This window comes from Hirundo rustica, chromosome 15 (assembly GCF_015227805.2).
Source record: "Hirundo rustica isolate bHirRus1 chromosome 15, bHirRus1.pri.v3, whole genome shotgun sequence".
NCBI classification, from domain to species: domain Eukaryota; kingdom Metazoa; phylum Chordata; class Aves; order Passeriformes; family Hirundinidae; genus Hirundo; species Hirundo rustica.
In genome coordinates this window covers 2210525-2223416 of record NC_053464.1, presented here as the reverse complement: position 1 = coordinate 2223416, position 12892 = coordinate 2210525, and the positions used below count along the sequence as shown (strand labels likewise).

The following is a 12892-nucleotide window of genomic DNA, read 5'->3' as shown; positions in this document are numbered from 1 at the left end:
AGCCCTCCTACGGTGCTCCAATGGCATCATCCCAGGATTATTTTACTCTCCAAGGGGGTTTTCCCTGCCCCACATAGGGTGCAGGAGCCATGGTGGTACCCTGAAGTCAGGGATCCCTGTCCTGCCTTTGCTGCCATGTCACTTGGCATCTCCCCCCTGCTTAAAAACGAACATTTAATTAAAAGAAAAATAAAAAAACACAAGAGAAGGAAAAAAAAAAAAGACTAACAAATTAAGATCCCAACCAAAGGCCCTGTCCCAAGGGAACACCATCAGGAACAGCGGGGCTGCTGCCAGCTTGGCAGGATTCCCTGCGGGTTGGCGGGTGGGGGGTGATAAACCAGGGTGGGGGGCTGTGACCCCCGTCCCCAACGCCCCCCACCACGCCCCGAGCCCCCCGTGCCCCACTGCGGCCACCCCCGGGCCCCCGCCCCCCGAGAGCTGAAGGGTGACCTTTGCCCGCCTCTAACGCTCTGCTTTACAGTATTGGAAAAAGGTCATAAAAGAGACCCAAATCGCGATGTATTTTTTAAAAATTTCAGCATATTCTCTGACGTTCCCCCCCTCCCCGCCCCGGCTCCCCTCCCCGGCTGCCGGCCAGGGGGTGTCAGGGCAGCTCCCCGTCCCCCGAGGGCTCCTCTTTGCTCTGGTCCATGGAGTCACTGTCGTTGCCCTCGGTGTCGGAGGCGGTGTCGGAGGCGGAGGGCTCGGGGCAGGCGCGCGCCGGCGTTACGATGACGGCGCGTCTCTGCTCCTCTTCCTGCAGCTGCTTCTCCTGCGTCCCCTCGATGTGCTGGATCGCCTGCCCAGGGCACACGGCGGCTGTCAGGACATCTCTGGGGTCCCCTCTGACACACCCCGGGGGTTAGGGACCCCCCCTGCCCCACCCCGAGCCCCCCCGCTGCCGAACCCCCAGCTCACCTGGACGATGGTGTCCAGGTTTTGCCGGGACGTGGAGACCGTGTTGATGACCGAGGACGGGCCCATGGTGACCACGGTGACATGATGGGAGGGAGGCGGCGCTGGAACGATCACGGTGGGGTGGTGGGTGGGCGCTGGGGGAGCGTGTGATGGCAGGAGCTGGGGACAGAAGGGAAAGCCTCGGTGAGCAGGGCCCGAGGCATCGCCCTCGTTCACAGAGCCCAAGCTCCAGAAAAGCTGAAGCATCACTCGGCTGCTCCAGTTCTCCGTCCCAGTGGATGACGGAGGATGAAAGCTGCTGCCACCTCAGCTTTGCAGAGCGGAACAGGAAGGATTCCCCGCATCCCAAAGGGCAATGATTTGGGCTTTGAAGCCAGGAGAGGCAAGTGCCAGCCCCTGTGTGGCCAGGAATTCCCCACACCCCTCAGAGATCCTTGTTTGAGCAGCGGATGGGAAGATCCACCCTAGCAGGAGGCTACGGAGAGTTCACCTAAAAATAGGCTGAACTTCCCCGGGAGGCAGCCAGTGGGGACCCTGCTGCAGGGACAGGGCTCTGCAGAAGCCCAAGGAATGGGGAAGAAGCTGCTGTTCCTCCCTTTGAAGCTCCCAGAGCGGCGAGGCCCCGGGCTGAGCTCGAGGGTGGCAGCGCACAGGGACCGGTGCCGGCACAGCGCTCTCCTCCTCCCTGCACCGCTGGCAAATCCAGCAGTCTCAGGGGAAAGGTTGAAGGTTCCCATCCCCAGCGCCCGCCAGCTCGACACTCCCCTTTCCCAGCCTGCTGGGCGGCAGGGAGTGGTTTGGGGATCCCTGAAATTCAGTGAGAGCCACCCAGAGACAGGTGAAGCCCCCTGAGATGAAACCCTGTCCGGCAGCAAGTGACCGTCCCTGTGCAAAGCCCTGTGCCAGGGAACGGAGCCACCGTGGGGTGGGCAAGCCACAGTCCCTCCCTGAAGCACAGCATGCCCACAAGCACAGCCCCAAGCTGTGGGGGGCTTTGGGCCACCCCCTTCCCGAGTCACTAAGGGCCAGAGCTCTGCTGGGACATCGGTGCCCGCAGGAGGTGCCAAGTCCATCACCGCCCCCGCCTTTCAGTACCTGGGGTGTCTGGGGCGCGCTCACCTGCGTCCGGATCTGCTGCTCGCGCTCCAGCTTCTCCTGGTGCAGCAACCTCACCTGTTCCTGCTGCTGCTGGAGCTGCACCTGCTGAGCAATCACCTTCAGCTTCTCGGGGTACATGTGAGCCTCCAGGGAGCGAACCTGCGGGCCAGGGAACCCCGACATCAGTGGGGAGCCTGGCACGGCCCCTCCGAACCCCAGCTGTCCCCTCAGTGGGAGCCCCAGACAAGCATGGAGAAGCAGCGCTCAAAGCAGGTGCTGGGTGTCCCCACAGCACTGCTGGTGTCCCTGGGGTTCAGCGGGGACATGGCAGAGGCTGAGAGAGGGCACCCGGCCTCACCTGCTCCTCCAGCATCATGCGGACCGAGCGCTCCTTGTCCAGCTGCTGCCGGAGCTCGATCATCTCCCGACGCAGATCCTCGGCTTTCTCATCTTCCCAGATGTCTGGCGAGCCGATCCCCTCGTCTTTGTCCTCTGCCCGTCGCCGTTTCGGGGAGGAGCCGCTGAATTCCTGCCGTGGGAATGTGGCGTCAGGGCAAGGGGGCCAGCATGGGCGCTCTCCCTGCCATCCAGACACCCGGGTGATGCCGCTCCCCAGCACGGCTCCATGCAGGAAAGGGTCTCCCTGGGGCTGTGCTTGATGCCTGGGGACAGATGGGCTCCTGGCTGTGTCCCCCATCCTGGTTCTCATCCCCGCAGCCTTGTGCTGATTCTCACACTGTGACACCCAGGGCAGCTCAACCAGGGCACCCCAGCACCAGAACTGCCACCAGGCCATCCCCGACCCCCCAAATGGGTGGAAACAATGGAAAACGGGACCCCAACCCTTCTCCCCCTGCCAGGAGAACAGAAACATCTCCACTGTCTGGCTAAGCGGGGTAGAGGGTCCCACCCTGAGCCCAAGGAACTGCCATGACAGCCCCGCCCTGGCCAGCCAGGATTGTCCCACCCCTCCTGTCCCATCCCTGGGGCAGTACCTGGATGAACCGCTTGAGCTGGGTGTTCTGCTGCAGTAGCCGAGTCTTTTCCTGCTCCAGGGAGAAGATGTACTCGGCCGTCTGCTGGAGGATGGCTGCCTGTGGGGGAGCCAGGAGGGGCGTGCTGAGCCAGGAGACCCCAGTGTCCTCCCCCAGACCTCCTCCTGATGAGCTCTGCTCCTCGCCTGTCCCTGGTGTCTCCTCCCAGAGTCTGCTTCTCCCCAGGTTCCCCCTGGGATTTCCATCATGGTGAAACCATCCAATTCACCCACCTCAGGAACCCAGCTGCCTCCTCACCCCACTCCCCTCTGCAGTGGGGTCCCCTCCTCAGCCAGGAACGTGTCACCCTGCCCCCAGGGCACTGGGGGCTGTCACACACTCCCAGCCCACTCCAGGACACCGGGCTGGGGATGCACACCCACTCCTGCTGGGAAACCTCCCCAGGAGAGAGCTCCATCACTGAAATAACACCCAAATATGCCCAACTCCGCTTTCAGCTCCTCCATGTGCACCCTGCTCACCTTGCTGAGCTTCTCCCCATCCGTGTGTGGGATGAGGGTTTTCAGGGACTGGAAGCCAGCATTGATGCTCTGCATCCGCCGTCTCTCGTTGCTGTTGGCGATTTCCCTGCGTATCCGCCGCTCCTGGTCCCGCTGGGTCTCCGGAGTCAACGGGATGTTGGCCAAGCTGTGAGAGAGACCCGGGGTTATGGAGGAGGGGGCTGCACCCCTGCTGCCAGCTCACTGCATCCCCTCTTGCTTTGCAATGGTGGTTCCAAGGCACCAAAGGGTGGGTAACACGGAGGGGACGATGGCTGCGCTGCTGGAATCACCGAAGCAGGTGGGTGGGTTTCTCCAGCCCTGAGTCCAAAGCTTTGGGGGACGCGTTGGCCAAACAGCGGCGCTGCCGCAGGCCCCTGGTTCCACTGGGCTCAGACACGCTGCCCAGCGCCAAGCCTGGCCGAGGGGAGCTGGGGACCCCCAGGTGGGCGAGGGAGGCTGCGGGCCGGCCGGCTGTGTCCCCGCGGGGCCGGCCGGCGTGTGTGGCCCCGGGAAGGCGGCTCCCTCCCTCCCGCCCCGCTGATGGCTTCCAGATGACAGCTCCCAGCAGAGAAGCCCCCGTCCCACCCCAAGCCGCAGCTCCTGCCTGCTTCCTGCCGCTGCCTCCTCGCCCCCCACGCCCTTGCCCCGCAGATGGGCCGGGAAATGCCTCCTGGAGCCGGCACGGAGGGTGAGGGTTCCGGGCAGCCAACACCCACAGGTCCAGAGCACCAGACCTGAGCGAAGCCTGCTGCCGTGGGGTCCGGCTTCACCCACGCCTCGCTTCTTCCCCGAGGGAAGCAGGGCAGAGGTTTTGGATCACACCATGCCAACTCTCCCCAGAGTGCGGGCACCCAGCACCCTGGCGCCGGGGATGCTGCGAGGCACCAAAGACTAAACACAGGAGCCGGGCGGCCGGTGCGAGGCGAGATAAGACGGGCTCCAGCCGCCCGTCCAGGTGCCCGGTGGCTCTGGGACAGGGAGACGGGAACCTTCCACCCGGAGCCTTGCCAAAGCCAGGCTGGGAAGCAGAGCCCAGCATCCTGCCCTCACTGCCCTCCTGGTGAGGCCACGGAGGAACCACGGAGGTTTGGGAGCGCAGGGATCTAAGGGATGCGTGCGGCACCTCCGTGTGCCCAGGGACTGACCGGAGACTCTCGGGCCACTCATCACTGCCTGCTGCAACTGGGGAATGCACAACTCCTCCAGGATACACAGCGATGGGGAAAGACCCAGCTCATCCCAGAGGGATGGGAAAGGATCCTCGCTCAGCCTAGGAAGGGGATGGATTCCAGCTCTGTCCAAGGGCACGGGGAAGGACCCCAGCTGTGCCCAGCAAGACAGAGAACCACCACAGCTCATCCCAAGGATCCCAGACTACCCTAGAGCGATGGGGAAAGATCCCAGCTCATCCTAGAGGTACAGAAAAGGATCCCAGTGCATCCCAAGGGGATGAGGGCTCAGCTCAGCCCGTGGGGGCCAGGACGACATTTGTCCCCAACCCCTGGGGCAGTGTCCCAGCACAGGCTGACGCTGGGTGCCAAGCAGCCACTGCACTGGTTCCCTCGCATGCAGTCCCGGGGGTGTGGAGCTGGGATGGGTGCCCAGGGCTCTGCCCCTGTCCCTGGAAGCAGCCTCTGCCACACGGACCAAAAGCTGCTTGCAGTAGGATTGTGGCACAGGGCTCCCATCTGGTGGTGGCTGTCATCCACCTCCCTGCTCCTGCTGAAACCAGCCACAAACTTGTCCCCAAAACACACCAAACCCTGCAGGTCTTGGGATACATTGTCCCTCTTGGGGTGGCTGGAGCACTGCTCCAGGATGTTGGACCACCAGACACTTAAGGGGAATGGGATGGAGAGGCCCAGGACTGGGCAGCACGGAAGTGATTTCTTAAATACTGGGGAAGGAGGAAGAGCCTGCTTCCTCACCGGCAGACCTCCCACAACCTGCCCCAGCTGCTCTTCCTGGGAAGAGACCTGAGAAGTGGCAGCGAAATACGGAAAGGGCAAAACCCCATGGATTCAGACACCCAGCATGGCCAGGGATGGGGCAGCACAGAGCCAGGGGGAGCAGGTGGCACCCACTGGAGCCCCCGGGGCACCTCCAGCCCGGTGCTGGTGCTGCGGGGTTTGTGCCGGGCAGGCAGAATTTGGTCCTTCCCGTGCTGGGAAGGACGCTGCTCTCGCCTGGACCTCCAGGGAAACAAACAAACCCATGTGGGTGTTGGGGCCAGGCACAAGGCCCAGGGCAGATGCCCCGCTGTCCACTCGTGTCCAGCACTGATCACAGCCTGTGCTGTGGGTGGTGCTGGCAGGCAAGGGAGGCGCAGCCATGCGGGCAGGGTGCCCCCAAGCTCCTTGAGGTCACAGGCAGGGTGTTCCCCAACTCGCAGGCAGGGCATCCCCAAGTTCACAGGCAGGCTATCTCCACGCTTCTATGAAGGGAACTTCCAAGCTTCCAGGATCAGGGTACACCTGAGTGTACAAGCAGGGTACAGCCAAGTGTCCCCAGCACCCCCAGTTCACAGGCAGGCTGTCCCCCAGCACCCTGAGCTGGCAGGCAGGGTGTCCCCGAGCTCCCTGAGGTCACCAGCAGGGCAGCCCCCAGCACCCCGAGCTCCACGGAGGGTGTCACCCAGCGGCCTGGGCTCCGGGCAGGGTGTCCCAGAGCTCGGGGCAGCGGGAACGCCGCTCCCCGAGCTCTGCCCCGTGCCGGGGTCAGCGTGGGGCCGCGCAGCCCCCAGTCTCCGGGCGGGACGGCCGCATCCCCCGGCCCCATGCAGTCACCCCCCAACCCACGGGCGCGCAGCCACCAACGCGAGGGAGCCCAGAGAAGCCGCCCCCCGGCCCTGGGTCGCTGCCCCACCGCTGCACCTCCGGGGGGAGGCTCAGGTGCGGCCACTCCCGGGGATGGCCGGAACGGAGCTCCCCACGCCGCTGGGCAGGGGCAGCACCCCGAGGGGCCGGGCCGGGCCCCCAACACGTGCCGTGGTGCCCGGGCCGCCCCACGGCTCCGCGGGGCCCGGCGCTTCGTGCCGCCGCACGGCGGACCCGGGCCCGCGGGGGCTCGGCGCTCCCCGGGGCGGGAGCTCGAGGCCCGGGGAGGTCGGTGGGGGGGGGAGGGCTCCGGCCGCCCCTCGTGGCCCCGGGGCCCGCGCCTCCGCCCCCGCCCGCCGCCCCTCGCCGAGCCCCCGCGGGCGCAGCCCCCGTCCCCGGCCGCCCCCCTCCCCGCCCGCCGGGGCTCCCCGCGTGTCCGCGGGCTTTGTGCCGCCGCTCCCGCACTACATGTCCCGGCAGCCCCGGCCGCGACCCGCCTCCTCCGGGCGGCTGCAGAGTCACGGCCAGGCCCGGCGGTAAACACACAGCCCCGCGCCCCCCGGAGCCCCGCGCCCCGCGCCCCCCGCCCCGAGCGCGCCCCGCCGCACCCGCGGGGGCCGTGCGGGGGTGCGGGCGCGGCGCTCCCCGCCCGGGCCACGCGCGGCCGCCGGTCCCATGTGCGCGGCCGGGACCACGTGCGGGCGGTGGGGCCGCGGCGGCCGCGCCGCTCCCTCCGTTCGCCGCTCGCCCCCTTCCCCCGCCATCCCCCCGCCGGTCCTCCCGAGACCCCCCCCCCCCCCGAGCCCGGGATCTCCCGGCGCCCCCCCACCTGCAGAGCCCGCCGATGACCTCCTTCTCGGATTTCCTGAAGTGCTGCAGGGCCGGCACCTTGGGGGCCGGCACCATGAAGTACTCCATAACGGGGGGCGGGGGGCCCGGTTCGGCCCAGCCCGGCTCGTCCCGGCCCGGTTCGGCCCCTCCCGGCCCGGCTGCGGCCTCTGCCCGCGGCCCAAGGCGGGAAACAGCTGGAGCGAGCGCGGCTCCCGCCCGCCGCCGCCGCCGCTCCCCCGCCCGCCCCCGCCCGCCCGGCGCCGCCCCCGCCCCGCACCGGCCCCGCGTAAACAAAGGCGGCGGGAGGGGCCGCGGCGCGGCCGGAGCGGCACCGGGACACGGCGGCGGGACGCGGCCGGGCGGGGGGCGAATGGAGCGGCCGGGACGGTACCGACCCGTGCTGGCACCGGCCCGTCACACCGCGCCGCGTCCTGACCTGGCTCCATCCTATTCTACTCTATCCTGTGCTACTCTATCCTGTCCCACTCTGTCCCGTCCTACCCTCATCCTGCCCTGTCCCCCGCGACCCGTCCCACCTCATACCGTCCTAAGCTGTCCCCATGCCGCTCCATACTCATCCCATTCTATCCTAATCCATCCTATCCTATCACACCAAACCCTACCCTATCCCACCGTGACCTGGCCCCATCCCATGCCACCTCATTCCATCCTGCCCTAGCTCCATCCTACCCTATCCTACCCTGCTTTATCCTACCACATCCTTACCTGTGTCCATTCCACCCTATATCATTCCATCCTTAGTTCCGTCCTACCCTATCCTACTCTATCCCACTCTGATCTGTCATCTCGTCCTAGCTCAACGTGACCTGTCCCCATCCCACCTCATCCCAGCCCATCTCTATTCTATCCTGCTCTATCCTATTCCTATCTTATTCTCATCCCATTCTAGCCCTATGCCATCCTTCTGTGACGTACGTCCCCATCCCATCCCCATCACACCCTGTCCTCACTCTATCCCATCCAATCCAGCCCAACCCAAGCCAATCCAATCCTGTCCTATCCCATCCAATTCCATCTCAGCCCATTCTGACCTGCCTCATCCCTATCCTATCCTATCCTATCCTATCCTATCCTATCCTATCCTATCCTATCCTATCCTATCCTATCCTATCCATTGTCTTGTTCCAGTCCCATCTGATCCTATCCCATCCTGTCCCACCTCATCCTGTCCTGTTCCCATTCTATCCTGCCTTATCTCCATCCCACCTCATCTGCCCTACCCTATCCTGACCTGTCTTGTCCCTATTCCATCTTACCTGTCCTATCCTGTCCCCATCCAATCCTCTCCTAAATCCAGCTTGCCCTATCCCATCCCATCCCAGCTAATCCCCCCTCACCCCGTCCTATCCTACCCCACCCTGGCCTATCCTAGTCCTGTCTTCTGTCCAATCTGATCCCATTCCTATCCCATCCTATCCCATTCCTGTTTCCATCAGGGTCTGGCTTCTGGGGGGCTGCCAGTGCCAGGGGTGGAGGGGGGGGGTCACAGCAGCCTCGGGGCTGTCACAGGGCTCAGGGAGTTGGGGGTGGCTTTGGGGAGGAGGCTCTGGGGGGCTGGCAGAGGCATCTGAGGGCTGATGAGGGGCTCTGGGAGCTGACAACGAGCTTGGGGAGCTGATGGGGGGCCGGGCACTGGCCGGGGGCTTGAGGATCTGATGGGGGGCTCTGGGAGCTGACAGTGGCTCTGGAAGCTGGCAGGGACTCGAGGAACTGCGGGGAGGGTCTGGGGGCTGGCAGGGGGCTGTGGGGACTAGCAGGGGGGCTGGGGTTTGGCAGGGGCGTTAGGGGCTGGCAGGGGCATGGAGCTCATAGGAGGCACAGGGGGCTCACATGCCCTGGCACGGGGGACTCTGGGTGAGGGTTCAGGGTTTTGGGGGTGACAGGTCCATGTGGCTGGCAGGGGGCTTTTGGGGGGCTTTTAGGGGGGCTGGCAGAGGGGTTCTGGGGGATTGGGGGATAATGGGAGGTGGCAGAAAGGTGTGGAGGCTGGCAGGGGACACAGGGCTGGCAGGAGCCATGGGGGCCTGGCAGGGGCCATGGGGGGTTCTGGGGGGCACAGAGCTGGAAGGGGAGTCTGGGGGACTGGTAGGGGAGCACAGGGCTGGCAGGGGCCATGGGGAGTTGGTAGGGAGGCACGGAGCTGGCAGGAAGCACAGGGGGCTGGCAGGAGCCATGCGGTACCTGAGGGACCAACCTGTGGCAGGTGACCTCCTCCCATAGCCCCCCAGCACTGCCTGCGGGGCCCGGGACCCCCCGAGCGGGAACACCCGGGGGTGGGCTGTCACCCCGGAGGGGCAGGACCCGGCCCCGCAGAGCAGGGTGGGCTCAGCCCTCCCCCAGCCCGGCGCCGCTGGGAGCTGCAGGACAGGTTCTGCCGGGTGTCCCCTGGGCCCCCTGCCCGGCCCCCGCAGGGGCCCCACGGCGGGGGCTGCGCGTCCCCCCACGGCGCGGGGACCACCGCGTCCCCGCCGCCTTTGATAGCGAGGCTGCCGAGGACACTACGGCTTCTCCCCCTGCCGCAGGACATCCCCGGGGTAGGGTGGGATTTCGGTCACCCGCGCGGGACGGTGCTGCCCTCCCGTGTCTCCCCTGCCTGTGGCGGGGATGCTGGGCACGCAGCGGCTCCCCCCGCAGAAGAACCCCAAACCACGGGGAGGATGTGGCTTCAGCCGACGGTGTGGATCAAAACTGTCCCTGCATTCGTGTCCCCCGTTCTGCTGCGGGGCTGTTGGGAACGCAGCAGCTCTGCTGCCCCCCGCCAAAAGAACCCCAAACCGCGGGTGGGATGCGGTCCACGTGAGACAATTCTGCCCCTCGCTCGCGTCCCACCTTTTGTGGGGCTGTTGGGGACAGAGCAGCTCCTTCTCCACCCAAAAGTCCGCATGGAGCAGTGCTTCCTCCCCGTGTGTCCCTCCCTTTCGTAGGAAGGACACCGCATCTCCCCCTGCAAAAAAAAAAAAAAACAAAACAAAACACCAAACCGAAAAAAAAAAAATCCAACCCCAAAACAACCACGGCTGTTCTGGTGGGGTGTGACTGCAGCCACCCGCCTGGGACAGTGCTGTCCCCCACGCGTGTGTCCTCCCTTTTGTAGTGGCGCTGCTGGGGACACTGCAGCTTTCCCCACAAAAAAACCCAAACAACAAAAAACCCAAACAAACAAACAAAAAAACGCGTGGGGCAATGCTGCGTCCCCTCCTTCCCTGCCCTCCCCCTCCCATTTCGGGGGGGCCGCTGAGGACACCGCAGCTGCATTCCGCCCCCAGAATAAAATCACGGGTGGGGTGTGCCCAGCCACCCGCGTGGGCCCGGGGGAGGGACCCCCCCGGCGAGGCTGCAGCATCCGGGCCGGCCCCGCCACATCCTGCCGCCGGAAGGAGCCGCGGCCCCGGGACAACCCCCCCGCCGGTGACGTCATGCGGGGGCCCCCGCCAGGCGTGACGCCAGCCCCGCTCTGTGACGTCACGCGACGGGCAGGCGGCGCCGCTCCTGCGGGGAGGGGGGATCCCCCCCCCCAACCCCCATTTCCCCGGTGTGACCCCCGCCCTCCCCCCCCCACCGAGCCGCCCCGGTGCGGGGTGGGGGCTCCGGTGGGTGCCGCCCCCCGCCCCGCCACGTCCCCGGGGGGGACAGGGACGCGCGGGGGGGCGACGGGGACGCGCGGGGGAGGGGGGTCGGCTCTGCCGCAGCGTCGGGGTGACCTTGCGCGGGGGGGGTGGCGGGTCTCCTTCCTCCCCCCCCCCCGGGGCGGGGCTCGGTGCCCCTCGGTGCCCCCCGCGGGGGCGGGGAGGGGCCGCCCCCGCCCCCGCCCAGCGCCGCCCGCAGCCGGGGCCGGGCCGCTCGGTGCGGGGCGGCCATAAATCACGGCGGGCAGAGCCCCCGCCCCGCCGCCGCCCCCGGGACCGGGCAGGGGGGGCCCAGCCCCGCCGCCGCCGCCCCCGCCCCCAGCCCCTGCGGATGTGGCGGAGCGGCCCGGCCGCCCCGCACCGGCCCCGGCACCGGCCCCGGGGGGCCCCGCTCCGCCGAGCCCCGCACCCCGCCCCGCTTCCCGCCCGGCGCTGAGCCCCCGCCGCAGGTACGGTCGCGCTCCGGGCACCGCGGAGGGGAGGAGGACGATGAGGAGGATGCTGCCACCGCCGGGGGGAGGGGGGACCCTCCGCGGAGTCCCTTCCTCGCCATTCTCCGTGGCGCGGGGGTCCCTCGGCACCTGCAGCCCCCCCGCCCGGGGAGCGGGTCGGGGGGGGGGACGTGGCCCCGCCGCACCCCCGGAGGAGATGAAGAGAGGGGGCTTCCCCGCTGCCCGCCGGGTGCCGGGGGGGGGGTGGCCGTCACCCGCCGTCCCCCCGCACCCCGGGAGGGTGTCCTGACCTTGGCCGTGGGGCGGGGGCTGCGGCGGGGACGTGCTGGGTGGCTCTGCCCGGTTGCGGCCACCTCCGGGGACGCACCGGTGTCCCCATGGTGCGAGAGGGGGTAAAGGGTGGCGTTGGGCGGGGGGTGCAGGGCGTCCCCATCCCGGTCCCACGCCGGCGGTGCCGCCGCCCGGCTGCCACCCGTCACCCCGGTCCCCTTCGCGGGGAGCTCCCGATCCCCATCATGAGAAGTGACAGTCCCCACCATAGGGGTGACAATCCCACGGCCTCGTGGGGCTGAGGCGTGAGGTGGCCAAGCCCAGGCTGTGCCATTCTGGGCTGTTTTGGGGACTAGAACGGTGTGACCCCCCCCCTCCCTGAGGTGCCAGCAGCGGGGACCGCAGATTGTCCCCGATGTCCCTAGGCGCTGCTGCAGGCGCTCGTTCCCTGCCCAGCATGGAGAAACCCTGCAGCCAGCGGACACCTCCCCTTCCCTATGCCTTTGTCACCCTGCTGTCACCACCTCCCCCAGCCAGGGTCCCCATGTGCCCCCATCCCCACGACGCTGCCGCACCCGGGGTGCTGATCCGCTGGGTGCCGGGGACCACCCCGCTGCTGTCCCCGCCTGCTCCAGCTGTGTCCCCAGGCAGGGGCGGCGGGGGCCCTGGTGCTGGCGGCGCTGCTGTGGGGCTGCTCCCGGGGTGGCAGGGCGCTGGTGTCCGCCCGGGAACGGGGAACCGTGGCACCGGCCTCAGCTCTGGGACCACAGCCGTGCCCACTCCTGGGGACACCTTGGGCAGCTGCCGTCAGCCCGGCTGCCGTGGGGTGACGGGTGCCGGAGGGCCACAGCGACAAGATGGAGCTACCAGCAGGATGTGACCCCCCCTCAGACCCGTCAGACGCCGGTGGGCTCCTGTGGCTGTGGCGGCTGTGGCGGTGCCAGCACCATCTGCAGCGGGACAAGCAGCGATGGCGGGTCCCACGGGCGCCCGCATCCTGCCAGCAGCCGTGGGGACAATGACCCGCATCCTGCCAACCCACCCACGCTGCCCTGGCCCGGGGGGCTCCGGGGACTGCCCCCCGCGGCGGCGGTGCCAGCCTGCCGCTGCCAATTGCCACGGCGGCGGAGAGCGAGCCCTGCCTGCAGCGCTGGCACCGCTCCCGCTCCCCGAGCCCCGGGGTCACCGTCCCCTGGCGATGGCGGTGACATCCCTCATCGCCGCCATCCCCGAGCCCACCGCGCCGCCGGAGACTCTGCCCCGCGGTCCCTCTGTGCTATTCCTGGCGGCTTTGGGGCTGGAGGGGGGATACACGACACC

General features: G+C 67.7%; 1 protein-coding gene across 1 annotated transcript; it reads right to left on the bottom strand.

The window, feature by feature from the left end:
* Window positions 1-558: 558 nt before the first annotated feature.
* Window positions 559-7368, bottom strand: TFAP4 (transcription factor AP-4). The gene is made up of 7 exons (XM_040079183.2): window positions 7202-7368; window positions 3536-3701; window positions 3015-3113; window positions 2378-2548; window positions 2041-2178; window positions 922-1080; window positions 559-802 (listed from the first exon to the last, which is right to left on the bottom strand). Exons 1-7 carry the CDS (start codon window positions 7288-7290, stop codon window positions 608-610), a joined length of 1017 nt encoding a protein of 338 aa, XP_039935117.1. The 5' UTR covers window positions 7291-7368; the 3' UTR covers window positions 559-607.
* Window positions 7369-12892: the final 5524 nt, after the last annotated feature.